This window comes from Anomalospiza imberbis, chromosome 3, assembly GCF_031753505.1.
Source record: "Anomalospiza imberbis isolate Cuckoo-Finch-1a 21T00152 chromosome 3, ASM3175350v1, whole genome shotgun sequence".
Taxonomy (NCBI): domain Eukaryota; kingdom Metazoa; phylum Chordata; class Aves; order Passeriformes; family Viduidae; genus Anomalospiza; species Anomalospiza imberbis.
The window spans coordinates 720,376-748,167 of record NC_089683.1 but is presented as its reverse complement, the minus strand read 5'-3'; the positions used below and the strand labels follow the sequence as shown (position 1 = coordinate 748,167).

The 27,792-nt window shown below is 56.9% G+C and overlaps 1 protein-coding gene across 2 annotated transcripts in view; it reads left to right on the top strand.

The window, feature by feature from the left end:
- The first annotated feature begins 202 nt into the window (after positions 1 to 202).
- The window catches only part of ASXL2 (ASXL transcriptional regulator 2), a 112,763-nt gene continuing 85,173 nt past the window's right edge, over positions 203 to 27,792 (top strand). For both annotated transcript variants that reach the window (XM_068183093.1, XM_068183094.1), the window contains exon 1: positions 203 to 343. In XM_068183093.1, coding sequence (XP_068039194.1) covers positions 287 to 343 — 57 coding nt within the window. In that variant the 5' untranslated portion in view covers positions 203 to 286. The remainder of the gene's footprint in view (positions 344 to 27,792) is intronic.

Genomic DNA, 27,792 nt, shown 5'->3' with positions numbered 1-27,792 from the left:
GCCATCTTTGTCTGTCCCTCCGGGAGGCGGGAACGCCGCCTGAGGGGCGGGGTGGGCGTGGCTCACAGAGCCACGCCCCCCCCTCCCGCGCGCTGTGGGCGGGGCCGGCGGGCGGGGTCACATGACCGCGGCCCGTGCGCAGCCGGAGCCAACATGGCGGCGGCGGCGGGCGCAGGGGCCGCCGCGCTCGGCGCCGCTCGCCTTTAGGGGCCGCCGCCCCCGCGCCGCCGCCCCCGCGCCCGCCGGACACCCCCCCCCGAGCGCCCCGAGCCCCGCCGCGTCCGACATGAGGGAGAAGGGCCGCAAGAAGAAGGGCAGGACCTGGGCAGAGGCCGCCCGGACGGTGCGCGGGGGGGCCGCGGGGCGGGTCGGAGGCCGCGGGGCGGGTCGGGGCGCTCCCGGCGGGGCCTGGGGGGGGGGCGGCGGGGCGGCCTCGGCCTCCGGCCGCGCGTACGGGGACGGGACGTGCGGCGCGGCCCGCCTGGCCCTGCAGAGCCGGGGGGGTTTATGTTGACCTGGGCTCCGGTTGCTGCGTGCTTCCCGGCAGGGATTTCCCCGGGAAGCGGCGCGGGGGAGGGACTGCCGCTTGGATTTGCTCTGGCGAGCGAGGGTGGAAGTCGCAGGCGCGGACGAGTGAGCGGCACGGGGTTTTTTTTCGGTGTCTGCGGTGTAGCCGTGCCTTCCGTGCAGCTGGAGCCGGTCAGGTGCGCGCTGCTGAGCTGCCCCGGCCCAGGGAGAGCTGCACATCCTCAAAGGCGAATTTTGATCTCCCGGCTTCCCGGCGCGACAGGGTTCCTTGCTGTCCTGTCGCCTGGCTGGCAGTCCCTGTGTGGGCCGGGCACGGAGGGTGGAGAAAAAGGAAGTTGGGAAGTGGGACAGGAATGAGAGAGGAAACTCCACAAGTGCGACCCTGCTGAAACGCCGAGCTCTGAAAGCTCGGCTCGCCCTTCCCAGGTCGGGATAAATCCCCCTCACGGAGAGGGGAGGAGCTGGGGTTCTGAGAACCCTCCTGGAAGAGGGATCTGTTCAAACAAGACTTGAAAAGTCTGGCTGGGAAGCAAATGTAAATAGAAACCTGCGGCTGAGACTTGCAAGGGATATTTTAATAAATAAATCCATGTGGACCTCGTGTTTACAGCTTGAAAGGCACCAGAATAGCTGCTGTGTTCAGGAGATGCAGTGCACTTAGAGGTTTTGAAGGACTCATTTACCGGCTTGCACTTTGGTGTTGCTCTGCGTGTGTTTTTGCGTGTAATTTTATCAGTTTCTTTTGAACGAGCGGTGGCAGGGTCTCCAGTGGAGGGTAGAGGTGGGATCGGCTCTTTTCCAGCCTCTGTGCACTGCTGTCCATCCACTGAGCCCTTCCAGAGCCCACCTGAGGGCTAAACCGTGTATTCTGCAGGGCGCCTCTCAGCCCTGCAGGCTGCGCATTGCCCAGAGCCAGGGCACAGGCTGGCACGAGGAGGAAAGGCTGAGCAAATCCCTGCCAAAAGCCCAGCTTTGGCACATCTGTGTGCCCAGCAGCAATGCCAGAGGACTCTGGTCGAACTCCAGCTCCAGTCTCGCCGGGGTTTTGCTGAGTTTTGGGGCAGAAATCGTGGCTGGGCTTCTTGCTGTGTGCTGGCCTTGGCTCCCAGCTGCTGCTTGGGCTTTGGAGGGAAGGTTGTACAGCTGTGCTAAGGAAGGCAAAGGCTCTCGGGTGCCTTGTCCTTCTGCTTTTGGAAGGTGACATAAAACTGTCCCCGAGCTCGGGAGTGTCTCCAGGTGTCCCCTCTGTGTGGAGGTTCCCTCCCTGAGCTCTGAGCTGGCTCTGGGGGGACCCCAAGAGTCACTGGGCTGCAGGGGCTGGGCCTGGGGCTCTGCCTGTCACAGGATCAGAGTTGTGCAGCTTGGAAAATCCCTCCCAGCCCATCCAGTCCAGCTGTGCCCAGTCCCCACCTTGTCCCCAGCCCAGGGCACTCAGTGCCACACCCAGGCCTGCCCTGGACACCTCCAGGGATGGGCACTCCAAACCTCCCTGGGCAGCCCCTGCCAAGGCCTGAGCACCCTTTCCAGGGAGAAATTCCTGCTGCTGTCCACCCTGAGCCTGCCCTGCCCAGCCTGAGGCCATTTCCCCTTGTCCTGTCCCTGTTCCCTGGCAGCAGAGCCCGACCCCCCCTGGCTGTCCCCTCCTGTCAGGAGTTGTGCAGAGCCACAAGGTCCCCCTGAGCCTCCTTTTCTCCAGGCTGAACCCCTTCCCAGCTCCCCCAGCCCCTCCTGGGGCTCCATTCCCTTCCCAGCTCCCCCAGCCCCTCCTGGGGCTCCATTCCCTTCCCAGCTCCCCCAGCCCCTCCTGGGGCTCCATTCCCTTCCCAGCTCCCCCAGCCCCTCCTGGGGCTCCGTTCCCTTCCCAGCTCCCCCAGCCCCTCCTGGGGCTCCATTCCCTTCCCAGCTCCCCCAGCCCCTCCTGGGGCTCCATTCCCTTCCCAGCTCCCTCAGCCCCTCCTGGGGCTCCATTCCCTTCCCAGCTCCCCCAGCCCCTCCTGGGGCTCCATTCCCTTCCCAGCTCCCCCAGCCCCTCCTGGGGCTCCATTCCCTTCCCAGCTCCCCCAGCCCCTCCTGGGGCTCCGTTCCCTTCCCAGCTCCCCCAGCCCCTCCTGGGGCTCCATTCCCTTCCCAGCTCCCCCAGCCCCTCCTGGGGCTCCATTCCCTTCCCAGCTCCCCCAGCCCCTCCTGGGGCTCCATTCCCTTCCCAGTTCCCTCAGCCCCTCCTGGGGCTCCATTCCCTTCCCAGCTCCCTCAGCCCCTCCTGGGGCTCCATTCCCTTCCCAGCTCCCCCAGCCCCTCCTGGGGCTCCATTCCCTTCCCAGCTCCCTCAGCCCCTCCTGGGGCTCCATTCCCTTCCCAGCTCCCTCAGCTGCTCCTCACAGAACTGACTCTCCAGGCAAGCTTGTCCTGGCAAACTCCCCAGCTCCCTGCAGAGCAGCCCCAGGTCATGCCAGCTGGATTTTCTGGGGCAGGTCTGTACCTCTGTACCCCCCGTGCCTCCTCTCCTGCTCTCTCACCTCTGCACTGGTGCTCACAGGTGGTTGAGGCAGCTAAACCAGCAAAACCATTGCTTTTTATAATTAACTTCTGGTGCTAATGATCTGTTCTTGCTCCACTTTAGTCCTCCTGGCCAGGAGTTTGGGGTTAGGTGTCCTCCAGTTCTGGGGGGCTCATGGCAGTGCAGCGAGGTAATTTATTCTTGAATTAACTGAATCCACCGGAGCAGCTCAGGGGTGACACATGGCAGCGAGGCCGTGGGAGGAGGGAATTCCATGGAACTGCAGCTGTGCTGCTTTGGAGAGGTGTGGGGCTGGTAAGTGGGGCAGCAGAGCAGCAGGAGGTGAGGCAAGGGTCCCTGGGAGGGCAGGAAGTCACTGTTGATAAACAGCCTGTTCTCATTTCCTGCCTTGCTCTGCAGCTGCACAGCGCTGGGAGCTGCTGCCCGTGCTGGGACAGGGCCTGGGGTCCCTGCGGCTCCCAAGCCACCTGCAGGAGGGGAGAAGCTGCCGCTGCTGCTGGGAGTTCAGGGGGAGAGCAGCGCACCGTTTGTGCTCAGGCTGTGCCAGGCTCGGGCTGAGATCCTGCACCCGGGGCTGTGCCAGGCTGTGTGTGCACAGCCAGCGGGATGCCAGGGCTGTGCCCGAGCTCAGGGCCCTGCTCTGGCAGCCCAGGGTCATCAGAGGGCTGGCACTGCTGCCTGGTCACCCAGTGCTGGCAGGGAGAGTGAGCCTGGGCTAGGACTGGCTTTGGTCTTGGCTGGGATGTGTTGTCCTGCTGCCTCCCACACCCCCAGCGTGGGCAGCAGGGGAGGGGGCATTCAGCCCCTGTGCCCAGGTGAGAGCCCACCTGCAGAGCTGCCCCTGAAATCCTGGGGATTCCAACAGCACAAGGACCTGGAGCTGCTGGAGAGAGCCCAGAGGAGGCACCAGAGCTGCTCCAGGGCTGGAGCCAGGCTGGGAGAGCTGGGGCTGCTCACCTGGAGAGGAGAAGGATCCAGGGAGAGCTCAGAGCCCCTGGCAGGGCCTGGAGGGGCTCCAGGAGAGCTGCAGAGGGACTGGGGACAAGGCCTGGAGGGACAGGAGCCAGGGAATGGCTCCCAGTGCCAGAGGGCAGGGATGGGTGGGAGATTGGGAATTGGGAATTGTTCCCTGGCAGGGCGGGGAAGGGCTGGGATGGAATTCCCAGAGCATCCCTGGCAGTGCCCAGGGCCAGGTTGGACACTGGGATTGGAGCTCCTGGGACAGTGGCAGGTGTCCCTGCCGTGGAACCGGGTGAGCTGTAATGTTGCTTTCACCCAAAGCATTCCATGATTCCATGGTCACACTGTGGTGCCCAGTGGGGCTGAGGTTGGAGGTGCCCTGGTTCCTCTGCTGACAGGACTGGGGTTTGCAGCAGAGAACTCCGTGGGCTGTTGTGACTGCTCAGTCCTGGCGTTGCTGCTGTTCCTCTCCCCGTGTTCAGCACAGGCTCTGTGGCACCCACAGAGCCACCAGGGCAGAGCAGAGTGTTCCCTGCTGTCCTGTGGGGACAGGCACCTGTCCCCACCCCATTCCTGGCTGCCAGCCCCAGCCAGGCTGTGGTGGTGCTTCGTGGGTGGGGGGGAAGTGGGAGCTGGAATGGGCTGAGGCTGGAGGGAGCTGGGGGGCTGGGGCTGTGTGGCAGACGGGCTCTGGAAATGCTCCTTGCCTGGGTCATCCAGGGACACCGAGTGTCGAGGTGACCCTTTAGTGAGGGGCAGCTGCTGCAGCCGTGTGCTTGAGAGTGCCAGGATGGTTTGGGGGGAAGGGACCCTAAACCTCACCCAGTGCCACCCCTGCCATGGCAGGGACACCTGCCGCTGTCCCAGGTGCTCCAATCCCAGTGTCCAGCCTGGCCTTGGGCACTGCCAGGGATCCAGGGGCAGCCACGGCTGCTCTGGGGGATGCCTTGGGAAGGCTGAGCTGGAACAGAGGCTGGACAGAGCTAAAGGATAAAGCAGGGATTTATTGCAAGGATCTCCTCCATGGATCCACCTTGGGCAGCACCAGAGCCCAGCCAGGGCTGCACCCAAGGTGAACCCAAATGGTCCCAAAATGCACGAGCGCTCCCGGGGGCTCTCACTGTGATCAGCTCTGCTCCATTGGCACACTGGAGTTCATTGTCCCATTCCAGCTTTAGCCCATGCAGTCCCATCCTGCTTGTTTTCCTCTCTCCAGCCCACGTTGTTTGTGCTCTTGGGCTGAGGTTTGGATCATTTGTCCTTGGTGCCCAGCTGGAGCAGGAATTGTTTTGTCTCCCTGCTCTGTGAGGAGAGCTCACCATCCCATAATGTGAAGCCCAGACCCACACACCAAAGCAGCCCAGAATGTGAAAATATAAAAACTAAAACCTGAGGCATCATGGGCACCCTGTGCCAGGGCCTGCCCACCCTATCCCATCCATCCCTGCCCTCTGGCAGTGGCAGCCCTTCCCTGTGTGCTCCCACTCCCTCCCTTGGAAGTTCTCTCTCTCCATCTTTCTTGTTCGCCCCTTCAGGCCCTGCAAGGCCACACTGAGGTCACCCTGGAGCTTCCCTTCTCCAGGTGAGCAATCCCAGCTCTCCCAGCCTTTCCTCCAGCAGAGCTGCTCCGTCCCTCTGATCACCTCGGTGCCTCCTGTGCCCCTGCTCCATCCACAGGTCACTCCTCCCTGATTGTTCCGTGGGAAATGTCTGGAGGCTGCTCTGGAGCACAGCAGGCTCCTCCTGGAGAGCGTGGCAAGGGTTTTTCACTTCTCAGGGAGTGGTTCAGGGATTAATCCCAGTTTGTGGGATGAGCTGGTAGCTGGAGCTGGTCAAGGCTTCCTGGATTTTTTTTTTTCTGGAGGGGTTTGTTTGTTGCTCTGTTGGGCTTTTTGGTGGTGCTTTGTTTTGTTTTTAAGGCCCTGGGGATTATCACAGCTCCTTCCCTGTTCCCAGGCTGTGGCCAGGGATGAATTTCCAAGGCAGACACAGAGCTGAGGTGAGGGCTGCTCTGTCACAGCTGTACAATGCCTTTGCAGAGGTTTCTGAAGGACAGGGCAGGTGGTGGCCACGGCTCTGGGGACTGAGGCACTGTCTGGTGTCCTCCCAGCATGTGACACAGCTCCGTGTCTGCTGCCAGGGAATTACCTTGGCACTGCTTCCAGGGAAACGGGCTGGTGGCTGAGCAGGACTTGGCACAGACCCTGTCACATGTCCCTGGAGAAGGGCACTTTGCTTCACTCCTCACTCACACACATCCCCAGTCGCCTGCAGCTCATGGATGTATTTTTTTCTGAATTTTTTTCAAGTTTTTCCTGGAGGATTTCTGTTCTGGGGGCAGCTCTGGGCCCCTCCTGCCAGGAGGGACCTGGAAGGGCTGGAGCGTGTCCAGGGAAGGGAATGGAGCTGGGGAGGGAATGGAGCCCCAGGAGGGGCTGGGGGAGCTGGGAAGGGAATGGAGCCCCAGGAGGGGCTGGGGGAGCTGGGAAGGGAATGGAGCCCCAGGAGGGGCTGGGGGAGCTGGGAAGGGAATGGAGCCCCAGGAGGGGCTGGGGGAGCTGGGAAGGGAATGGAGCCCCAGGAGGGGCTGAGGGAGCTGGGAAGGGAATGGAGCCCCAGGAGGGGCTGAGGGAGCTGGGAAGGGAATGGAGCCCCAGGAGGGGCTGAGGGAGCTGGGAAGGGGCTCAGCCTGGAGAAAAGGAGGCTCAGGGGGACCTTGTGGCTCTGCACAACTCCTGACAGGAGGGGACAGCCAGGGGGGGTCGGGCTCTGCTGCCAGGGAACAGGGACAGGACAAGGGGAAATGGCCTCAGGCTGGGCAGGGCAGGCTCAGGGTGGACAGCAGCAGGAATTTCTCCCTGGAAAGGGTGCTCAGGCCTTGGCAGGGGCTGCCCAGGGAGGTTTGGAGTGCCCATCCCTGGAGGTGGCCAGGGCAGGTCCCACTCAGTGCCCTGGGCTGGGGACAAGGTGGGGATTGGGACTGGATGGGACTGGGAGGGATTTTCCAGCCTGGGGATCCTGGGATTCTGTCATTTCCCAGTGAAGCCAGATTGCAGGTGTTAGCTGAGCTTCATCCTCTGACACCTGCACTTCTGCTCCTAGGAGTTGTAGTGAGCTGAAATCTGCTTTAAGCTCATCCTGGGCATCTCTAACAGACAAATGGACGCTTAAAAATGGTTCCTGTGTGGACCCAGAGCTTGTGAAGGATGAGGTGGGAGTGTAATCCCCTCTAATGGCTGGAGCAAACCAGCAGACTACAAAATCCTCCTTCCAGTCACAATAATCCAATTACTGGCCTGCCGTTTGAAACACTTAATTTCCAAGTTCCTCTGCTCCTGCTGGGGGTTTTAACCCCTTGCAGGGCTCTGTGAGTTGCTGCAGATGCCATCCCTGCAGCTGTGGGTGTGCAGGTGGTTGCTGGAGCTCGGTGAAAGGTTTCTCGTCTTTGGGGCTGCCTGGCTAAGGTGGGGCTCCTTTGATTGCTGTTGAAGTACAATTAGCAGCACAGCCCTTTAACAGCTGCCCCAGGGCCTGCCTCTGGGCTTGGCAGGGCAGCCCGCCTTTCCCAGAGTGTCAGAGCAGCTGGAAGAGCCCTGGAGTGTTGTTTCCCCGTGCAGAGCAGGGTGGGTGGGTGTGTGAGGACCCGGGGGAACAGGGAGCAGTGGCAGTGCCAGCAGGGGAATCCCTAGGCCTGCCCTGGTGCCTCTCCCAGCAGGGTGCCAGCTGGAAGTGTGGGCAGCTCTGTTCCAGGAGAGAAATGCAGTGCTGGTGAAGCATCCCCAGAGTCATTCTCTGTATTTCACAGAGTCACAGAACAGCTGGGGTTGGAAAGGACCTTAAATCTGAGCTCATGCCATGGGCAGGGACACCTGCCACTGCCCCAGGTGCTCCCAGCCCCAGTGTCCAGCCTGGCCTTGGGCACTGCCAGGGATCCAGGGGCAGCCACAGCTGCTCTGGGAATTCCAGCCCAGCCCTTCCCCGCCCTGCCAGGCAGCAATTTCCTTGTTTAGAGCCATAAATGTGCTGTAGGTGTGGATTTTACCACGGAGCTCAGCCACGCTTTTGCTTGGTCTGTCTTGTGAGAAATGATACTCACTTTAAAAAAATATTAAAGGTCTATTAAAACCTTATCAGAAGTACAACGGCAGACTGAATAGAGATAATAGGCACTGGGAACAGAGGATTTTTCCCACCATGTGCTCACCCACACAATGGAGGTTTTGCCTTTTAACCCTTCAGCCCCTCTCAAAGTTCTGTCCATCAACTCCTTCTTTGCTGCCCAGTGATGGAGATCACTTCCTTAAACCTTGACTGGAGGTCAGCTGCTGCCATAGTGACAATCCCACCCTCCCAAATGTCCCAACCCCAGGGCACCCCTGATAACAGCGCCGGGGGGTAGAACATAACTATAAATCTATAAAACTTCTCCTAACAAAAATACTTGATAATTGCCTTTGAATTGTGAGAGTCAGCCGTGGCATCACTCACCGGTCACAGTCTGGTTTGTGTGATTTTGGAAATGGGGGTAGAACATAACTATAAATCTATAAAACTCCTAACATATATATATATATGATATTTGCCTTTGAATTGTGAGAGTCAGCCGTGGTATCACTCACCGGTCACAGTCTGGTTTGTGTGATTTTGGAAATGGGGGTAGAACATAACTATAAATCTATAAAACTCCTAACATATATATATATATATGATATTTGCCTTTGAGTTGTGAGAGTCAGCCGTGGCATCACTCACCGGTCACAGTCTGGTTTGTGTGATTTTGGAAATGGGGGTAGAACATAACTATAAATCTATAAAACTCCTAACATATATATATATATATGATATTTGCCTTTGAGTTGTGAGAGTCAGCCGTGGCATCACTCACCGGTCACAGTCTGGTTTGTGTGATTTTGGAAATGGGGGTAGAACATAACTATAAATCTATAAAACTCCTAACATATATATATATATATATATATGATATTTGCCTTTGAGTTGTGAGAGTCAGCCGTGGTATCACTCACCGGTCACAGTCTGGTTTGTGTGATTTTGGAAATCTATAAAACTCCTAACATGTATATATATGATATTTGCCTTTGAATTGTGAGAGTCAGCCGCGGCATCTGTCACAGTCTGGTTTGTGTGATTTTGGAAATGAGGGTAGAACATTGCATTTGAGGCCCCAAACCCAGTGGTGTTTCCTGGGTATGAAACTCCAGGGTTGGTTTGGACCTCAGGGATCGCCGTGTCCCACCCCTGCCACGGCCCTTGCAGCACCTGCAGGAGGTGGAAATGCACCTGGTGACTGCAGTAACAGCACTCTGGTGCCTGGGACAAGTCAATCATTACATTATTCTATTAAATTAAATTATTCTGTTAACTGTGCTTGGATGTGCTCTCGGGGGGGTTGTGATTTCCGCTGCCATATCTGATTGGCAGGGCCAAAAGTGATTCCTTGGCTAAATCAAAGTCCTTTTCCCTTACTGCCTTTCTCTGAGTTCTGTCCAATCTGGCACTGCTCCCTTTGGAGGGTGTTGTGGTTCAGGGAGGGGCCGGCTTTCTTCTTCATCCTGCTTGCATCTGACTCTTCATCAGAAGCAGAATCATCATTGTGTCCCTTTCTGTCTCTGGTGGTCCCCAGGTTGTTTTGTCCCATGGCACGCTTATGAAAAGAGGGAAATTCAAATTGTGCAGAGCCCAGTGTGGAACAGGCTGAGATGTTGTGAAAATTCAAACTGTGCAGAGCCCAGTGTGGAACAGGCTGAGATGTTGTGAAAAGTCAAACTGTGCAGAGCCCAGTGTGGAACAGGCTGAGACGTGAAAATTCAAACTGTGCAGAGCCCAGTGTGGAACAGGCTGAGATGTTGTGAAAATTCAAACTGTGCAGAGCCCAGTGTGGCACAGGCTGAGATGTTGTGAAAATTCAAACTGTGCAGAGCCCAGTGTGGAACAGGCTGAGATGTTGTGAAAAGTCAAATTGTGCAGAGCCCAGTGTGGAACAGGCTGAGATGTTATGAAAAGGCAAATTGTGCAGAGCCCAGTGTGGAACAGGCTGAGATGTTGTGAAAATTCAAATTGTGCAGAGCCCAGTATGGAACAGGCTGAGATGTTGTGAAAATTCAAACTGTGCAGAGCCCAGTGTGGAACAGGCTGAGATGTTGTGAAAATTCAAATTGTGCAGAGCCCAGTGTGGAACAGGCTGAGATGTTGTGAAAATTCAAACTGTGCAGAGCCCAGTGTGGAACAGGCTGAGATGTTGTGAAAATTCAAATTGTGCAGAGCCCAGTGTGGAACAGGCTGAGATGTTGTGAAAATTCAAACTGTGCAGAGCCCAGTGTGGAACAGGCTGAGATGTTGTGAAAATTCAAACTGTGCAGAGCCCAGTGTGGAACAGGCTGAGATGTTGTGAAAATTCAAATTGTGCAGAGCCCAGTGTGGAACAGGCTGAGATGTTGTGAAAATTCAAACTGTGCAGAGCCCAGTGTGGAACAGGCTGAGATGTTGTGAAAAGTCAAATTATGCAGAGCCCAGTGTGGAACAGGCTGAGATGTTGTGAAAATTCAAATTGTGCAGAGCCCAGTGTGGAACAGGCTGAGATGTTGTGAAAATTCAAATTGTGCAGAGCCCAGTGTGGAACAGGCTGAGATGTTGTGAAAATTCAAACTGTGCAGAGCCCAGTGTGGAACAGGCTGAGATGTTGTGAAAAGTCAAATTATGCAGAGCCCAGTGTGGAACAGGCTGAGATGTTGTGAAAATTCAAATTGTGCAGAGCCCAGTGTGGAACAGGCTGAGATGTTGTGAAAATTCAAACTGTGCAGAGCCCAGTGTGGAACAGGCTGAGATGTTGTGAAAATTCAAAGTGTGCAGAGCCCAGTGTGGAACAGGCTGAGATGTTGTGAAAATTCAAATTGTGCAGAGCCCAGTGTGGAACAGGCTGAGATGTTCTTGTGATGTTGTGAAAATTCCAATTGTGCAGGCCCCACACACTCTGTGTGTCACCACTCTGTCACCTCTGCTGTCACCACTGCTGGGGTGTCTGCTGTCACCGGTGGAGGGATGTCACCTCTGTGTCACCAGTGCTGGGATGTCACCACTGTCACCGGTGGAGGGATGTCACCTCTGTCACCGGTGCTGGGATGTTACCTCTGTGTCACCAGTGCTGGGATGTCACCTCTGTGTCACCAGTGGAGGGATGTCACCACTCTCCCTGGTGCTGGGATGTCACCTCTGTCACCGGTGCTGGGATGTCACCACTGTCACTGGTGCTGGGATGTCACCACTGTCACTGGTGCTGGGATGTCCCCACTCTCCCCGGTGCTGGGATGTCACCACTGTCACCAGTGGAGGGATGTCACCACTGTCACCGGTGCTGGGATGTCACCACTGTCACTGGTGCTGGGATGTCACCACTCTCCCCGGTGCTGGGATGTCACCACTGTCACCAGTGGAGGGATGTCACCACTGTCACCGGTGCTGGGATGTCACCACTGTCACCAGTGCTGGGATGTCACCACTCTCCCCGGTGCTGGGATGTCACCACTGTCACCGGTGGAGCGATGTCACCACTCTCCCCGGTGCTGGGATGTCACCACTCTCCCCGGTGCTGGGATGTCACCACTCTCCCCGGTGGAGGGATGTCACCACTCTCCCCGGTGCTGGGATGTCACCACTGTCACCAGTGGAGGGATGTCACCACTGTCACCGGTGCTGGGATGTCACCACTCTCCCCGGTGCTGGGATGTCACCACTCTCCCCGGTGCTGGGATGTCACCTCTGTCACCGGTGCTGGGATGTCCCCTCTGTCACCAGTGCTGGGATGTCCCCTCTGTGTCACCAGTGGAGGGATGTCACCTCTGTCACCAGTGGAGGGATGTCACCACTGTCACCAGTGGAGGGATGTCACCACTGTCACCAGTGGAGGGATGTCACCTCTGTGTCACCAGTGGAGGGATGTCACCACTCTCCCCGGTGCTGGGATGTCACCACTCTCCCCGGTGGAGGGATGTCACCACTCTCCCTGGTGCTGGGATGTCACCACTCTCCCCGGTGGAGGGATGTCACCTCTGTGTCTCCCTGGTGCTGGGATGTCACCACTGTCACCAGTGGAGGGATGTCAGCACTCTCCCCGGGGCTGGGGTGCTCTCTCAGTGTGACCCGAAGCCGTGTCCCCAGGGAGCAGGGGACACAGTGCCAGCGGTTTCCGCGCTGCTGAGCGGCCTCCCCAGTGGAAGGGAGCTCTGGGTAATTGTCCTTTCCTACCCGCTGTGCTCGCAGCTCTGCCCTGCCGGGCGGCCGAGCCGAGCGGAGCAGCTGCTGGGGGATGCCAGCCTGGGGCAGTTTCAGGATGCCAGGAGGCTTTGTGTTGGAAGGGACCTTACAGCTCCCCCTGCCACGGCCAGGGACATCTGCCACCAGGCCAGGCTGGTCCAAGCCTCTGCTCCCGAGGAACAGGGACAGCACAAGGGGAAATGGCCTCAGGCTGGGCAGGGCAGGCTCAGGGTGGACAGCAGCAGGAATTTCTCCCTGGAAAGGGTGCTCAGGCCTTGGCAGGGGCTGCCCAGGGTGGTTTGGAGTGCCCATCCCTGGAGGCGTCCAAGGAAAACCTGGATGTGGCACTGAGTGTCCTGAGGGCAAGGTGGGGATTGGGCACAGGCTGGACTCATCTCAGAGATCTTTTCAGTGAATCTGGCTTTATCCAGGCACATGGGTTACACACTTACACGAGTTTTGTTTTAACGACAGTAATTTGCTTTTTAACTGAAGTCAGTCAAGCAATTGGGTGGCACCAGGGGCTCCTGGCCAGCTCTGGGGTGTCCCTGTGCCCTTGGGACAGCTGGATTGGAATCCCCAGGGGGATTTCACTGCAAGGACCAGGCAGCAAAGGCTGGAGCAGGGCGCTGGAGCTACTCCTGAGCCTTTGGGGTAAGCAGGAGCTGCGTGTTAATGCTTTGTCTATTCGAGCCAGCTCCCATAAGCTCTCACAGACAAGCATCATACCCTTGATGGCTCTGCGACCTCAGGTGGCATAAAAGGAGCAGGATGGCTCTTGTGACAGTGCTGGAAACAAAGAAGTTTTTAAAAAAGGCAAAATATAAAAGCTCTTTACAGAGAAAAACGGAGCCAAAGCAAGAAGTTCTTGCTCCTGCTGAAACACTTCACAGAAGCGATTTACTCCTTTTTTTCTTTTCTTTTTCTAGTAAATCGCTTAAACGAAACTTTTTGGCTTCTGCCCAATTAGCTATCCTTAAGTTTGTAGTAAGGTCTCCAAAGTCCTATAAAGTGTCTTTTAACCAAATTGAAGAAAGAAGCTTCTAAGCTCTTGTCCTTTTTAAAGACACCCCGGGTAACTTGGGGTAACTTGGGGTAACTTGGGGTAACTTGCTTACTCCATCAACAAAAAGCACATTCCTACAGAGTGTCACATGGACCCTCTGGTGGCTCCTGGCTCTGCAGCAGCTCTGTGTGAGAGCATCCAAAGCAGTCCTGGGCTGGAAGCACTTCTGTTCCTTCTGGGCCAGGCTGCTGCTCCCAGGAGTCCCCGGCTGTCACTGTGGGGATGCAGCTTTGGGGCAGGAGCTGAACCTGTGAACTTCTCTCTTTGGGGCATGTGAAAACGTTATTTTGAGAGCACAGCTGGGAACTGTGTGTTCTCCTGAGGCTCTTGTGCCCAGTACAATGGATATTGGGCATAATATCCACGTTATTGATGCTCTGATAGCTGGGTATCCGTGTCAGGGATGGTGGTGCTATCCCTGCAGGAGCCTGAGTGCACCAGTTCCTTGTGGTTCACTGCATCCTGAATTCAAAATTGATTTCATGAGATCGCTTGGGAAAAACCATCCTATTCCTTCTTCTGACCGGTCCTGCAGTTTGTGTTCTTTCCTTTGGGAAAAACCATCCTATTCCTTCTTCTGACCAGTCCTGCAGTTTGTGTTCTTTCTTTTTGGAAAAACCATCCTATTCCTTCTTCTGACCAGTCCTGCAGTTTGTGTTCTTTCCTTTGGGAAAAACCATCCTATTCCTTCTTCTGACCAGTCCTGCAGTTTGTGTTCTTTCCTTTGGGAAAAACCATCCTATTCCTTCTTCTGACCAGTCCTGCAGTTTGTGTTCTTTCCTTTGGGAAAAACCATCCTATTCTTTCTTCTGACCAGTCCTGCAGTTTGTGTTCTTTCCTTTGGGAAAAACCATCCTATTCTTTCTTCTGACCAGTCCTGCAGTTTGTGTTCTTTCCTTTGGGAAAAACCATCCTATTCCTTCTTCTGACCAGTCCTGCAGTTTGTGTTCTTTCCTTTGGGAAAAACCATCCTATTCTTTCTTCTGACCAGTCCTGCAGTTTGTGTTCTTTCCTTTGGGAAAAACCATCCTATTCCTTCTTCTGACCAGTCCTGCAGTTTGTGTTCTTTCCTTTGGGAAAAACCATCCTATTCCTTCTTCTGACCAGTCCTGCAGTTTGTGTTCTTTCTTTTGGGAAAAACCATCCTATTCCTTCTTCTGACCAGTCCTGCAGTTTGTGTTCTTTCCTTTGGGAAAAACCATCCTATTCCTTCTTCTGACCAGTCCTGCAGTTTGTGTTCTTTCTTTTGGGAAAAACCATCCTATTCCTTCTTCTGACCAGTCCTGCAGTTTGTGTTCTTTCCTTCCTCCTTTCCCTGTGGGGGAATTGGAATTTGCTCTCCAACCTCTTGCAAGAAGCAGCAGTAAATATTGTCCCTCCCAGCTTTCCCTGAGCTCAGTCTGTCCTGTCCCCGTGGAGCATCCCCTGGGGTAACAGAGCCCAGTTCTGTTTTCCCCCTGTGCTTGCTGGCACGGGATGCACAGACATGGTTTGTGTAGAGCTGTGAGCAGTTCTGGGGGCTGCTGGAGAGGGTCCAGGGGAAGCCCCTGTGCCCAGGTGAGAGCCCACCTGCAGAGCTGCCCCAGCCCTGGGGATTCCATCAGCACAAGGGCCTGGAGCTGCTCCAGGGCTGGAGCCAGGCTGGGAGAGCTGGGGCTGCTCACCTGGAGAGGAGAAGGATCCAGGGAGAGCTCAGAGCCCCTGGCAGGGCCTGGAGGGGCTCCAGGAGAGCTGCAGAGGGACTGGGGACAAGGCCTGGAGGGACAGGAGCCAGGGAATGGCTCCCAGTGCCAGAGGGCAGGGATGGATGGGAGATTGGGAATTAGGAATTCCTGGCTGGAATGAATTCCCAGAGCAGCTGTGGCTGCCCCTGGATCCCTGGCAGTGCCCAGGGCCAGGTTGGACACTGGGGCTGGGAGCCTTTGCCCATAAAGCTGATCCCATTCCAAGCCCTGCCATGGGACTCCTTTGGCTGTCCCAGGCTGCTCCAAGGAACTGCCATGAGGACAGTGTGGAATAAAGGATTCACAGAGGATCAAATCTCCCTGAGCTCAATAATCTCAGTTTTAAAGCATTGACTCACCCCATCACCGGCAAAGTCTGCTTCCCTCTCGTGTGGAGTCTTTCAAAGGCAGGGACAGGAGTTCAGAGTCCCTCTGCTCTGCTCTGTTTCCACCTGAGCTGCACATCCCAGTTCTTGCTGGGGAGCTGAACCCCAGCCTTGTTCAGAGGGCAGCCAGGGGAGTTCTCCCAGCTCAGCCGTGGGTTTATCCTTCAAGCAGGGACATTTTCACTCATGTGTGACCTGGGATGGTTTTTCCTCTCCTAAATGAACCCCTGTTTGGAGAAGCAGCTGAGGTAGCCCTGTGTGAGTGTGTGGCTCCTGCTTTGGGGCACTCAGGGACTCACAGCCCACTGGGGGGGCTCAGCAGTGCCCTGGCTCTTCCAGTGCCTGCCTCAAGGCTTGAAGTGCTTCGAGTGTTGGTTTTCCTGATTTCCATGTGCTGGGAGGACTGGAGGGGCTTCCCTTCCCTTCTGCTCTTGCTGTCAGATAGAGATTCTGCAAGGAGGCATTTCAGTTAAAGGGTTTGGGTTGTAGATGAGCCCTTCAGTAACAAACTGGTTGTATTTACAGTCTCCACACACAGTGCACTTCCCTTAACAGGGCAGCAAATGTGCTTCAGATGTCATTTGTTGTGACAGTTCAGGCCGCTGAGGCTTCCTGTCCATCTCTGAGCTGTTGTTTTCTCAAGGCCTGTGGGCAGCTTTGTGTTTTCCAGCCTTAAAAGGAAGGGATGAGGGCTGAGCTTTCCCCTGTGCTCCAGAGGGGAAGGAAGGGGGGAGAGCAGAGCCCTCCAGAAGAGCTGCCTGGGCTCGGGCTGCCTCCTGTGCCCTCCATGGGCATCTGAGCACGGGAATCTGGGGGCTCCGGGTGTTTGGGGTCACCTTTATCTTCAGGGCAGGACTCGAGGTGGCACTCAGTGCTCTGGGCTGGCACAGGTTGGACTGGATGACCCCAGAGGGCTTTTCCAGCCTCCGCGATCCCAGGACTGTGCCAGCCCTGCCCTTGCTCTGTCTCCAGCACCCACGAGGGTGTGAAGCTGCTTGGCAAACTCCATCACGCAGCTTTTCTTAATTAAAAGAGGAGGTGATGCTATTTTGAGCTGGGATTAGGTCCCTGATCCCACTTCCCACTCTGCTGGCACGCGAGGTGGTGCAGCCTGGGGGAAGGAGCTGTGCCAGAGGTGTGGGAGCCCCTCCAGCCCCATCAGGATGCTCTGGACACCCCACAGGGGCTCGGTGCCTCGGGGGACATTGAGGCATTTGGGACAAACAGTGTTTCTCCCATTCAGAAAACACGGACATGTAAGAATCATAGAGTCATTGGGGCTGAAAAGGAAGTTTGTGATTATCAGGTCTCCTCATTAATGCCCCACTGCCGAGTCCACCACTAAACTGTGTCCCTAACAGCCACATTTATGTGTCTTTTTAATACTTTCAGGAATGGTGACTCCACCACTTCCCTGGCCATCCTGTTCCAGTGCTCAGCAATCATTTCTGTGTGAAGTTTTTTCCTCCTGTTCCATCTAAACCTTCCCTGGAGCAACTAGATGTCATTTCCTCTTGTCCTCTAGCTGGGAGAAGAGACCAGACCCCACCTTTTGACAGCCTTCTTTCAGGTGGTTGTAAAGAGTAGTAATAATAATAATAATAATAATAATAATAATAATAATAATAATAATAACAACACCCTCCTTTCCTCCAGGCTAAACAAGCCCAGCTCTTTCAGCTGCTCCTCATAAGACTTGTGCTCCTGGTCCTTTACCAGCTCTGCTGGGTTTGTGCCAGGTTGTGCCAAGCCTTTGCCAGGTGGCAGTGAAGGCCTGGCTTCCTCAGGAAGTTACTGTGAAGCAAATTCAAGCCTAAGCCATTTGTCACCATTACTCAGCATGGATCCCCTGACAGACTCACTCAGTAGACATGAATCAAAGGTTCTTCACTTAAATCCGGTGGCAGTGAGCAAATCACAAGCACCAGTCGTGAGGAGTTAAGTGGAGTGTGGCATGGAAAAACTTTAATACAGAAAATTTTTAATTTTTTTTTAATGAGGGGCACTCAGAAGAAAACACAAGGTAAACAGGATGACTCAGAGCTGACTTTCAGTTGTTCCTAGAGGTGCTTGAAACCAAACTTCTAGTTAGTTCATGTGGACTTTTCCACATGTTCCTGTGGAAGTTTTTTGGAGATAATTTGAGCAGGTCACCATGCTTCACATTAAGGAAAAAAAAAAAACCCAAAAGAACAAAGCAAACTAAGCAGGTTTTGGTCTGGGTTGAGCACAACTGGTTGCCAGAGGAGGCTGAGAGCCTAGCAAAATGAAACCAGAAATTATAAATACGTACAAGTAGCAGTGTAATAGGAAATCTTGGGTCAGTCAATGAGCAGCAGCAAAGTGCAGCACAACACTTGGAGAAGGGACAAAATCCTTGTCCCTGGACTTCAGCCAGGTTCAGTGGCAGCAGCAGAGGTGGCTTTGCCGTGGCAGAAATGCTGCAGAAATCCTGGGAGCTCCTGTTGGTGCCCTGCTGTGCCCCCTGCCCGGGCAGGAGGGCTGGGCACAGCTTCTTTTGGGGGTTTCCTTGTGGGGCTTCCTTGTGGGGCTGCTCTGCAGCTCTGGGACTCATCCCTGTCTGCTGTGTCTGTTTTTTGGGGTCTTCCTTGTGGGGCTGCTCTGCAGCTCTGGGACTCATCCCTGTCTGCTGTGTCTGTTTTTTGGGGTCTTCCTTGTGGGGCTGCTCTGCAGCTCTGGGACTCATCCCTGTCTGCTGTGTCTGTTTTTTGGGGTCTTCCTTGTGGGGCTGCTCTGCAGCTCTGGGACTCATCCCTGTCTGCTGTGTCTGTTTTTTGGGGTCTTCCTTGTGGGGCTGCTCTGCAGCTCTGAGACTCTGGCTATCAGTGATGAGGAGAGACATGGGGGCTCGTTGTGATGGTCAAAGAGTCCGCATTTTTTGTGGAGTAAACTGCTTATAAACTGACTCTAGGAAGACAGGAAATGTTTTGCTGCAGTGATTGGGGTAAAGGTCACATAAACAAACTTACACATTTTAAACATCTCTTGTTGCAGAGTTTGATGTAATTCTCTTTTGCTGGTAAACCCCTCTGGCTGGATCTTCTTGCAGTCTTGGTTTAACCCTCAAAGTTCTGTTTGCTCCTGCCAAGGCATCCTGTTATCAAATCTCTTGTGCTCGCCAGGTCCAGAGCCCATCCTCTGTCCTGTGCATCCCAAAATCCCAGCATGGGACCTCTGCCCTGTCTGCTCTCCAGCTGCATCCCCAGGAGCTGGCCAGCTGGGAAACGGGGGCGCTGGGACAGTGGTGGCAGTGAGGAATGGTGGCACTGGGACAGTGGTGACAGTGGGAAATGGAGGCACTGGGACAGTGGTGACAGTGGGAAATGGAGGCACTGGGACAGTGGTGGCAGTGAGGAATGGTGACACTGGGACAGTGGTGACAGTGGGAAATGGAGGCACTGGGACAGTGGTGACAGTGGGAAATGGAGGCACTGGGACAGTGGTGACAGTGGGAAATGGAGGCACTGGGACAGTGGTGACAGTGGGAAATGGGGGCACTGGGACAGTGGTGACAGTGGGAAATGGTGGCACTGGGACAGTGGTGACAGTGGGAAATGGAGGCACTGGGACAGTGGTGACAGTGAGGAATGGTGACACTGGGACAGTGGTGACAGTGGGAAATGGAGGCGCTGGGACAGTGGTGACAGTGGGAAATGGAGGCACTGGGACAGTGGTGACAGTGGGAAATGGAGGCACTGGGACAGTGGTGACAGTGGGAAATGGGGGCACTGGGACAGTGGTGACAGTGGGAAATGGAGGCACTGGGACAGTGGTGACAGTGGGAAATGGAGGCACTGGGACAGTGGTGGCAGTGAGGAATGGTGACACTGGGACAGTGGTGACAGTGGGAAATGGAGGCGCTGGGACAGTGGTGACAGTGGGAAATGGAGGCACTGGGACAGTGGTGACAGTGGGATGATGGTGGCACTGGGACAGTGGTGACAGTGGGAAATGGAGGCACTGGGACAGTGGTGACAGTGGGAAATGGAGGCACTGGGACAGTGGTGACAGTGGGAAATGGGGGCACTGGGACAGTGGTGACAGTGGGAAATGGAGGCACTGGGACAGTGGTGACAGTGGGACGATGGTGGCACTGGGACAGTGGTGACAGTGGGAAATGGAGGCACTGGGACAGTGGTGACAGTGGGACGATGGTGGCACTGGGACAGTGGTGACAGTGGGAAATGGGGGCACTGGGACAGTGGTGACAGTGGGAAATGGAGGCACTGGGACAGTGGTGACAGTGGGAAATGGTGGCACTGGGACAGTGGTGACAGTGGGAAATGGAGGCACTGGGACAGTGGTGACAGTGGGAAATGGAGGCACTGGGACAGTGGTGACAGTGGGAAATGGTGACACTGGGACAGTGGTGACAGTGGGAAATGGTGACACTGGGACAGTGGTGACAGTGGGAAATGGTGACACTGGGACAGTGGTGACAGTGGGAAATGGAGGCACTGGGACAGTGGTGGCAGTGAGGAATGGTGACACTGGGACAGTGGTGACAATGGGAAATGGGGGCACTGGGACAGTGGTGACAGTGGGAAATGGAGGCACTGGGACAGTAGTGGCAGTGGGACAATGGTGGCACTGGGACAGTGGTGACAGTGGGAAATGGTGACACTGGGACAGTGGTGACAGTGGGAAATGGTGACACTGGGACAGTGGTGACAGTGGGAAATGGAGGCACGGGGACAGTGGTGGCAGTGAGGAATGGTGACACTGGGACAGTGGTGACAATGGGAAATGGGGGCACTGGGACAGTGGTGACAGTGGGAAATGGAGGCACTGGGACAGTGGTGACAGTGGGAAATGGAGGCACTGGGACAGTGGTGACAGTGGGAAATGGAGGCACTGGGACAGTGGTGACAATGGGAAATGGTGACACTGGGACAGTGGTGACAGTGGGAAATGGTGACACTGGGACAGTGGTGACAGTGGGAAATGGTGACACTGGGACAGTGGTGACAGTGGGAAATGGAGGCACTGGGACAGTGGTGGCAGTGAGGAATGGTGACACTGGGACAGTGGTGACAGTGGGAAATGGGGGCACTGGGACAGTGGTGACAGTGGGAAATGGTGGCACTGGGACAGTGGTGACAGTTGGATGATGGTGGCACTGGGACAGTGGTGACAGTGGGAAATGGTGACACTGGGACAGTGGTGACAGTGAGGAATGGTGACACTGGGACGGTGGTGACAGTGGGAAATGGAGGCACTGGGACAGTGGTGACAGTGGGACAATGTTGACAGTGGGAAATGGTGACATTTCATCTCCAGCTGCATCCCCAGGAGCTGGCCAGCTGGGAAATGGTGGCACTGGGACAGTGGTGACAGTGAGACGATGGTGACAGTGGGACAATGGTGACAGTGGTAACAATGGGACAGTGGGAAATGGTGACATTGGGACAATAGGAAATGGTGACAGTGGTGACAGTGGGAAATGGTGGCAATAGGAAATGGTGACATTGGGACAATGGTGACACTGGGACAGTGGTGACAGTGGGACCATGGTGACAATGAGAAATGGTGACAGGTGACAATGGCAAATGGTGACATTGGGACAGTGGGAAATGGTGGCAATGGCAAATGGTGACAGTGGTGACAGTGGGAAATGGTGACATTGGGACAGTGGTGACAGTGGGAAATGCTCCAGCCCTGTGCCAGCTCCCCTGGCTAAGGGCAGGTGCTGCTGCAGGGCTTGAGATCAAACGTGAATTTAATTCCAAGGATACCCGTGGGAGCTGGGGCCTGGCACATCCGTGCCCGGAGCAGTGCCCACAGGAAAGCCCGGAGCAGTGCCCGGAGCAGTGCCCGGAGCAGTGCCCGGAGCAGTGCCCACAGGAAAGCCCAGAGCAGAGCCCAGAGCAGTGCCCACAGCAGAGCCCAGGGCAGTGCCCACAGTAAAGCCCGGAGCAGAGCCCGGAGCAGAGCCTGGAGCAGAGCCTGGAGCAGAGCCCAGAGCAGAGCCCGGAGCAGTGCCTGGAGCAGAGCCCAGAGCAGAGCCCGGAGCAGAGCCCAGAGCAGTGCCTGGAGCAGTGCCCGGAGCAGAGCCCGGAGCAGTGCCTGGAGCAGAGCCCGGAGCAGAGCTCGGAGCAGAGCCCAGAGCAGTGCCTGGAGCAGAGCCCGGAGCAGAGCCCGGAGCAGTGCCTGGAGCAGAGCCCGGAGCAGTGCCCACAGTAAAGCCTGGAGCAGTGCCCAGAGCAGAGCCCACAGTAAAGCCCAGAGCAGAGCCCAGAGCAGAGCCCAGAGCAGAGCCCGGAGCAGAGCCCGGAGCAGAGCCCGGAGCAGAGCCCAGAGCAGTGCCTGGAGCAGTGCCCGGAGCAGAGCCCGGAGCAGAGCCCGGAGCAGAGCCCAGAGCAGTGCCTGGAGCAGTGCCCGGAGCAGAGCCCGGAGCAGTGCCCACAGGAGAGCCCAGAGCAGAGCCCAGAGCAGTGTCCACAGGAGAGCCCAGAGCAGTGCCCGGAGCAGTGCCCGGAGCAGAGCCCGGAGCAGTGCCCACAGCAGTGCCCAGAGCAGAGCCCAGAGCAGAGCCCGGAGCAGTGCCCGAAGCAGAGCCCAGGGCAGTGCCCACAGTAAAGCCCGGAGCAGAGCCCGGAGCAGTGCCCACAGTAAAGCCCGGAGCAGAGCCCGGAGCAGTGCCCACAGTAAAGCCCGGAGCAGTGCCCACAGCCGTGCTGCAGCTCTGCTCTGTGTGTGAACCCCGAATTCTCGTGCTGTGTGGGGGAGCCTGAAGGCACAGCCAGGAGTGCTGCAGCAAGTCTGTCTTCGCAACAGAAATTACAACGAGTTAATTATCTCCTGCTGGTAATTCACCGGTGTGACTTCTGGATCCCCCGTCCAGCCGCCTCAAACCCTCAGGGATGACACAGAGGGTTTTTTTGGGAAAGGCCACCCTGTCAGTCCCCCCAGCAGACAGGTGCCCCTCTCCCAGCTCATCCCCACGTTGTTCCTGGTGTTGTGCTCAAGCCCCACCTCAGAGGTGCTGTTCCAGTTCACCTGCTGGGCTGAATTCGGGGATGTGAATTCAGGGATGTAAGCTCCCAGAGCAGAAACTTGGAGTGGTTTTGTAGGGGGGGTCACTCCTGGTTTTCCCCACAGAAATCCATCCTAGACAGCAGACCTGTCCTGGCCTTCGGGGCTGGTGTAATCCTGCTGGGATTTGGTCAAACGGAGGAGTTGGACCGGATTCCCGTGGGTCTCTTCCAGCTCAGGATATCCTGTGATTCTCTGGAACTGTTTATTCTCCACCTAGAGCTGGGCTTGTCCAGTAGCTGGGTGGGAGCTCAGGGCGCTTTCAGAACGGTCACGATGTCTTTTGGTTGGACAAGTTTTCCACTGATCCGGAAATTTTCTGTTTGAAGAAGCACCTCGGTGTCCTTCTGGACAGATACTGGAAATGAAACATCACAAATACAGTTTAAAGGGCGGGGATGGATGGGATATTGGGAAGGAATTGTTCCCTGGGAGGGTGCCCAGAGCAGCTGTGGCTGCCCCTGGATCCCTGGCAGTGCCCAAGGCCAGGTTGGACATTGGGACAGTGGAAGGTGTCCCTGCCGTGGCAGGGGTGGCACTGGATGGGTTTTAGGGTCCTTTCCACCCAACCCATTCTGGGATTCCAGTGTTGGTGCTGCCCTTGCTGAGGGGTGGATCCAGCCCCAGCCCCGTGTCCCTGTCCTGTCCCACCTTTCCAGGGTGGATTTCAGCAGGAACAAGGCAGGAGAGCCCCTGGAGCTGCTGGGCCAGCAGAGCCTGGAGCCCTCCCCTGTCCTCCCCCAGGCCCCTGCTGCTCTCCCAGCTGAGCAGGTGCCTGTCCATGTCCCCAGGGAGGGAGGTGGCTCTGGGATCTCCCAGCTGAGGAGGTGAATGTCCATGTCCCCAGGGAGGGAGGTGGCTCTGGGATCTCCCACTTGAGGAGGAAGGTCCCCAGGGAGGGAGGTGGCTCTGGGATCTCCCAGTTGGGCAGGGAAATCTCCAGGGAGGGAGTTGGCTCTGGGATCTCCCACTTGAGGAGGAAGGTCCCCAGGGAGGGAGGTGGCTCTGGGATCTATGAATTGAGCAGGGAAGTCTGGCTCTGGGATCTCCCAGCTGAGCAGGTGCCTGTCCATGTCCCCAGGGAGGGAGGTGGCTCTGGGATCTATGAATTGAGCAGGGAGGTCCCCAAGGAGGGAGGTGGCTCTGGGATCTCCCAGCTGAGGAGGTGAATGTCCATGTCCCCAGGGAGGGAGGTGGCTCTGGGATCTCCCAGTTGAGGAGGTGAATGTCCATGTCCCCAGGGAGGGAGGTGGCTCTGGGATCTCCCAGTTGAGGAGGTGAATGTCCATGTCCCCAGGGAGGGAGGTGGCTCTGGGATCTCCCAGTTGAGGAGGTGAATGTCCATGTCCCCAGGGAGGGAGGTGGCTCTGGGATCTCCCAGTTGAGGAGGTGAATGTCCATGTCCCCAGGGAGGGAGGTGGCTCTGGGATCTCCCAGCTGAGGAGGTGAATGTCCATGTCCCCAGGGAGGGAGGTGGCTCTGGGATCTTCCAGTTGGGCAGGGAGGTCCCCAGGGAGGGAGGTGGCTCTGGGATCTCCCAGCTGAGGAGGTGAATGTCCATGTCCCCAGGGAGGGAGGTGGCTCTGGGATCTCCCAGTTGGGCAGGGAGGTCCCCAGGGAGGGAGGTGGCTCTGGGATCTTCCAGTTGGGCAGGGAGGTCCCCAGGGAGGGAGGTGGCTGTGGGATCTCCCAGCTGAGGAGGTGAATGTCCATGTCCCCAGGGAGGGAGGTGGCTCTGGGATCTCCCAGTTGGGCAGGGAGATCTTCAGGGAGGGAGGTGGCTGTGGGATCTCCCAGCTGCGGAGGTGAATGTCCATGTCCCCAGGGAGGGAGGTGGCTCTGGGATCTATGAATTGAGCAGGGAGGTCCCCAGGGAGGGAGGTGGCTCTGGGATCTCCCAGCTGAGGAGGTGAATGTCCATGTCCCCAGGGAGGGAGGTGGCTCTGGGATCTATGAATTGAGCAGGAAGGTCCCCAGGGAGGGAGGTGGCTCTGGGATCTCCCTCCCCTGTCTGCTCCAGCCCTTTCCCAGCCGTGTGACAGCTCAGTGTGAAATGTGGCCTTTAATGGCACCTGGCTTCTGATGACACGGGATTATCCATTCCTCCCTGACCTCCTTTCTGCCTAAAACCTGGCCAGCATTTGGCTAATTGGATGAGTGGAGCAGATCCTGCAATCTGGGTCAAGTCCATCCCCCCGGGGCTCCTGGCGTGTTTTCTCGGGGTGACTGAGCATTCACATCCACTCGGGGCTTTTTGCAGCTGACCCACTTCTGTCCCAGGCTGGCATTGCAGGGGTGGATCCCTGCTGGCAGGAAAAGTGCAGCTTCTGCTGGGATTCTCTCCTGGGAAGGGATGGCTGGATGTGAGGCTGAGGTGGAACCAGGTGATCGGGTTTTGCTGCCTGGCTCTCCCGAGATGTCTGATGCAGGTGGGAACTGCTCAGCTGCTGTGCATTCGTGGATTTAGGAAGTTTAAGTTCTGTTTCCAGGAAGGGACTCGAGTGTAAGTGCTGACTGTGTTTGTAACATAAGTCCAGTTTTAAATCCCTTTTTGCATAAGGGAATAACCAGTAGGAGGAATTCCAAAGTGCATTTCTATCAGTTATAAATCCAGTTTTAAATCCCTTTTTGCATAAGGGAATAACCAGTAGGAGGAATTCCAAAGTGCATTTCTGCCAAAGCTTGCTGAAAGCGTTCATGGTCTGAGGTGCTCCTTCACATCCAGCTGTGGAGGATCCCTGGATTAAACCTTGATGGGCTGGTAAAAACACTCCCAGAGAAGCCCAACCACTTCAAAGATAGCTTTTCATTCTGAACGCTGGCACGGTGCGCTGGCAGCTTTACGTGGGCAGCACTTGCATCACTCAGAGCTCTCCTAAATGCAATGGCGTGGCCAGCTCGTCCTGCAGAGCCCAGAGCTGCCCGTGCTGCCCAGGCCTGGGCTGGATGGATGGAAATGCCACTCTGAGGGAGGCTTTCAGCTCCCTGGGACAGTGGCAGGTGTCCCTGCCACGCCAGGGGTGGCACTGGGTGGGCTCTGAGGTCCCTTCCCACCCAGCCCATTCTGGAATTCCGGTGTTGGTGCTGCCCTTGCTGAGGGGTGGATCCAGCCCCAGCCCCGTGTCCCTGTCCTGCCCCACCTTTCCTGGATGAGTCCTTGCCCTGGTGTCACGTCCCTGTGGTGTCCTGCCTGTCCCTGTGGTGCCCTGCCTGTCCCAATGGTGTCCTGTATGTCACCACGGTGTTCTGTCTGTCACTGTGATGTCCTGCGTGTCCCCATAGTGTCCTGCCTGTCCCTGCCTGTCCTTGTGCTGTCCTGCCTGTCCCTGTCATGTCCTGTTTGTCACCATGGTGTCTTGTCTGTCCCCGTGGTGTCCTGTGTGTCACCATGGTGTTCTACATGTCACCATGGTGTCCTGTGTGTCCCCATGGTGTCCTGCCTTTCCCCATGGTGTCCTGTGTGTCCCCTGGTGTCCTACCTGTCCCTACGGTGTCCTGTGTGTCCCCATGGTGTCCTGTGTGTCCCCATGGTGTCCTGCCTTTCCCCGTCGTGTCCTGCCTGTCCCTGTGGTGTCCTGCCTGTCCCTGCGGTGTCCTGCGTGTCCCCATGGTGTCCTGTGTGTCCCCATGGTGTCCTGCCTTTCCCCGTCGTGTCCTGCCTGTCCCTGCGGTGTCCTGCGTGTCCCCATGGTGTCCTGTGTGTCCCCATGGTGTCCTGCCTTTCCCCATGGTGTCCTGTGTGTCCCCTGGTGTCCTACCTGTCCCTACGGTGTCCTGTGTGTCCCCATGGTGTCCTGTGTGTCCCCATGGTGTCCTGCCTTTCCCCGTCGTGTCCTGCCTGTCCCTGTGGTGTCCTGCCTTTCCCCGTCGTGTCCTGCCTGTCCCTGTGGTGTCCTGCCTGTCCCTGTGGTGTCCTGCCTGTCCCTGCGGTGTCCTGCGTGTCCCCATGGTGTCCTGTGTGTCCCCATGGTGTCCTGCCTGTCCCTGTGGTGTCCTGCCTGTCCCTGCGGTGTCCTGCGTGTCCCCATGGTGTCCTGTGTGTCCCCATGGTGTCCTGCCTTTCCCCGTCGTGTCCTGCCTGTCCCTGCGGTGTCCTGCGTGTCCCCATGGTGTCCTGTGTGTCCCCATGGTGTTCTGCCTTTCCCCATGGTGTCCTGTGTGTCCCCATGGTGTCCTGCCTGTCCCTGCGGTGTCCTGCGTGTCCCCATGGTGTCCTGTGTGTCCCCATGGTGTCCTGCCTGTCCCTGCGGTGTCCTGCCTGTCCCTGCGGTGTCCTGCCTGTCCCCTGGTGTCCTGTGTGTCCCCATGGTGTCCTGCCTTTCCCCATGGTGTCCTGTGTGTCCCCATGGTGTCCTGCATGTCCCCATGGTGTCCTGCGTGTCCCCATGGTGTCCTGTGTGTCCCCATGGTGTCCTGCGTGTCCCCATGGTGTCCTGTGTGTCCCCATGGTGTCCTGCGTGTCCCCATGGTGTCCTGCGTGTCCCCATGGTGTCCTGTGTGTCCCCATGGTGTCCTGCCTTTCCCCATGGTGTCCTGCCTGTCCCTGCGGTGTCCTGCCTGTCCCCATGGTGTCCTGCGTGTCCCCATGGTGTCCTGTGTGTCCCCATGGTGTCCTGCCTTTCCCCATGGTGTCCTGCCTTTTCCCGTCATGTCCTGCCTGTCCCTGCGGTGTCCTGTGTGTCCCCATGGTGTCCTGCGTGTCCCCATGGTGTCCTGTGTGTCCCCATGGTGTCCTGCCTGTCCCTGCGGTGTCCTGCTTGTCCCCATGGTGTTCTGCCTTTCCCCATGGTGTCCTGTGTGTCCCCATGGTGTCCTGCGTGTCCCCATGGTGTCCTGCGTATCCCCATGGTGTCCTGCGTGTCCCCGTGGTGTTCTGAGCCTGCTCTGCAGCTCTTACCCAGCCATGAACCTCGGTGCCTGTGAGTGGGGTGTGGATTCATTCCCTCTGGGCAATGCCAAGGATTCCCTGGTGCAGCCTTTCATCCCCCTTATCCCAGCAGTCAGCACTGAACTTTGCCTTTTGTTCAGCTGCTGCTGAATTTCCTGGAGACCCAGCATTGAAGGTGAAAGGAAGCAGCTCCTTCCCATTTCTGGATACACTCCAGCCACTTCCCAGCTCTGTTCCCCTCCCTGGGGCTCCATTCCTTTCCTCAGCTCCATTCCCATGCCTGGGACTCCCTTCCCATCCCTGGGGCTCCATTCCCTTCCCTGGAGCTCCATTCCCTTCCCTGGAGCTCCATTCCCATCCCTGGAGCTCCAATCCTTTCCTCAGCTCCATTCCCTTCC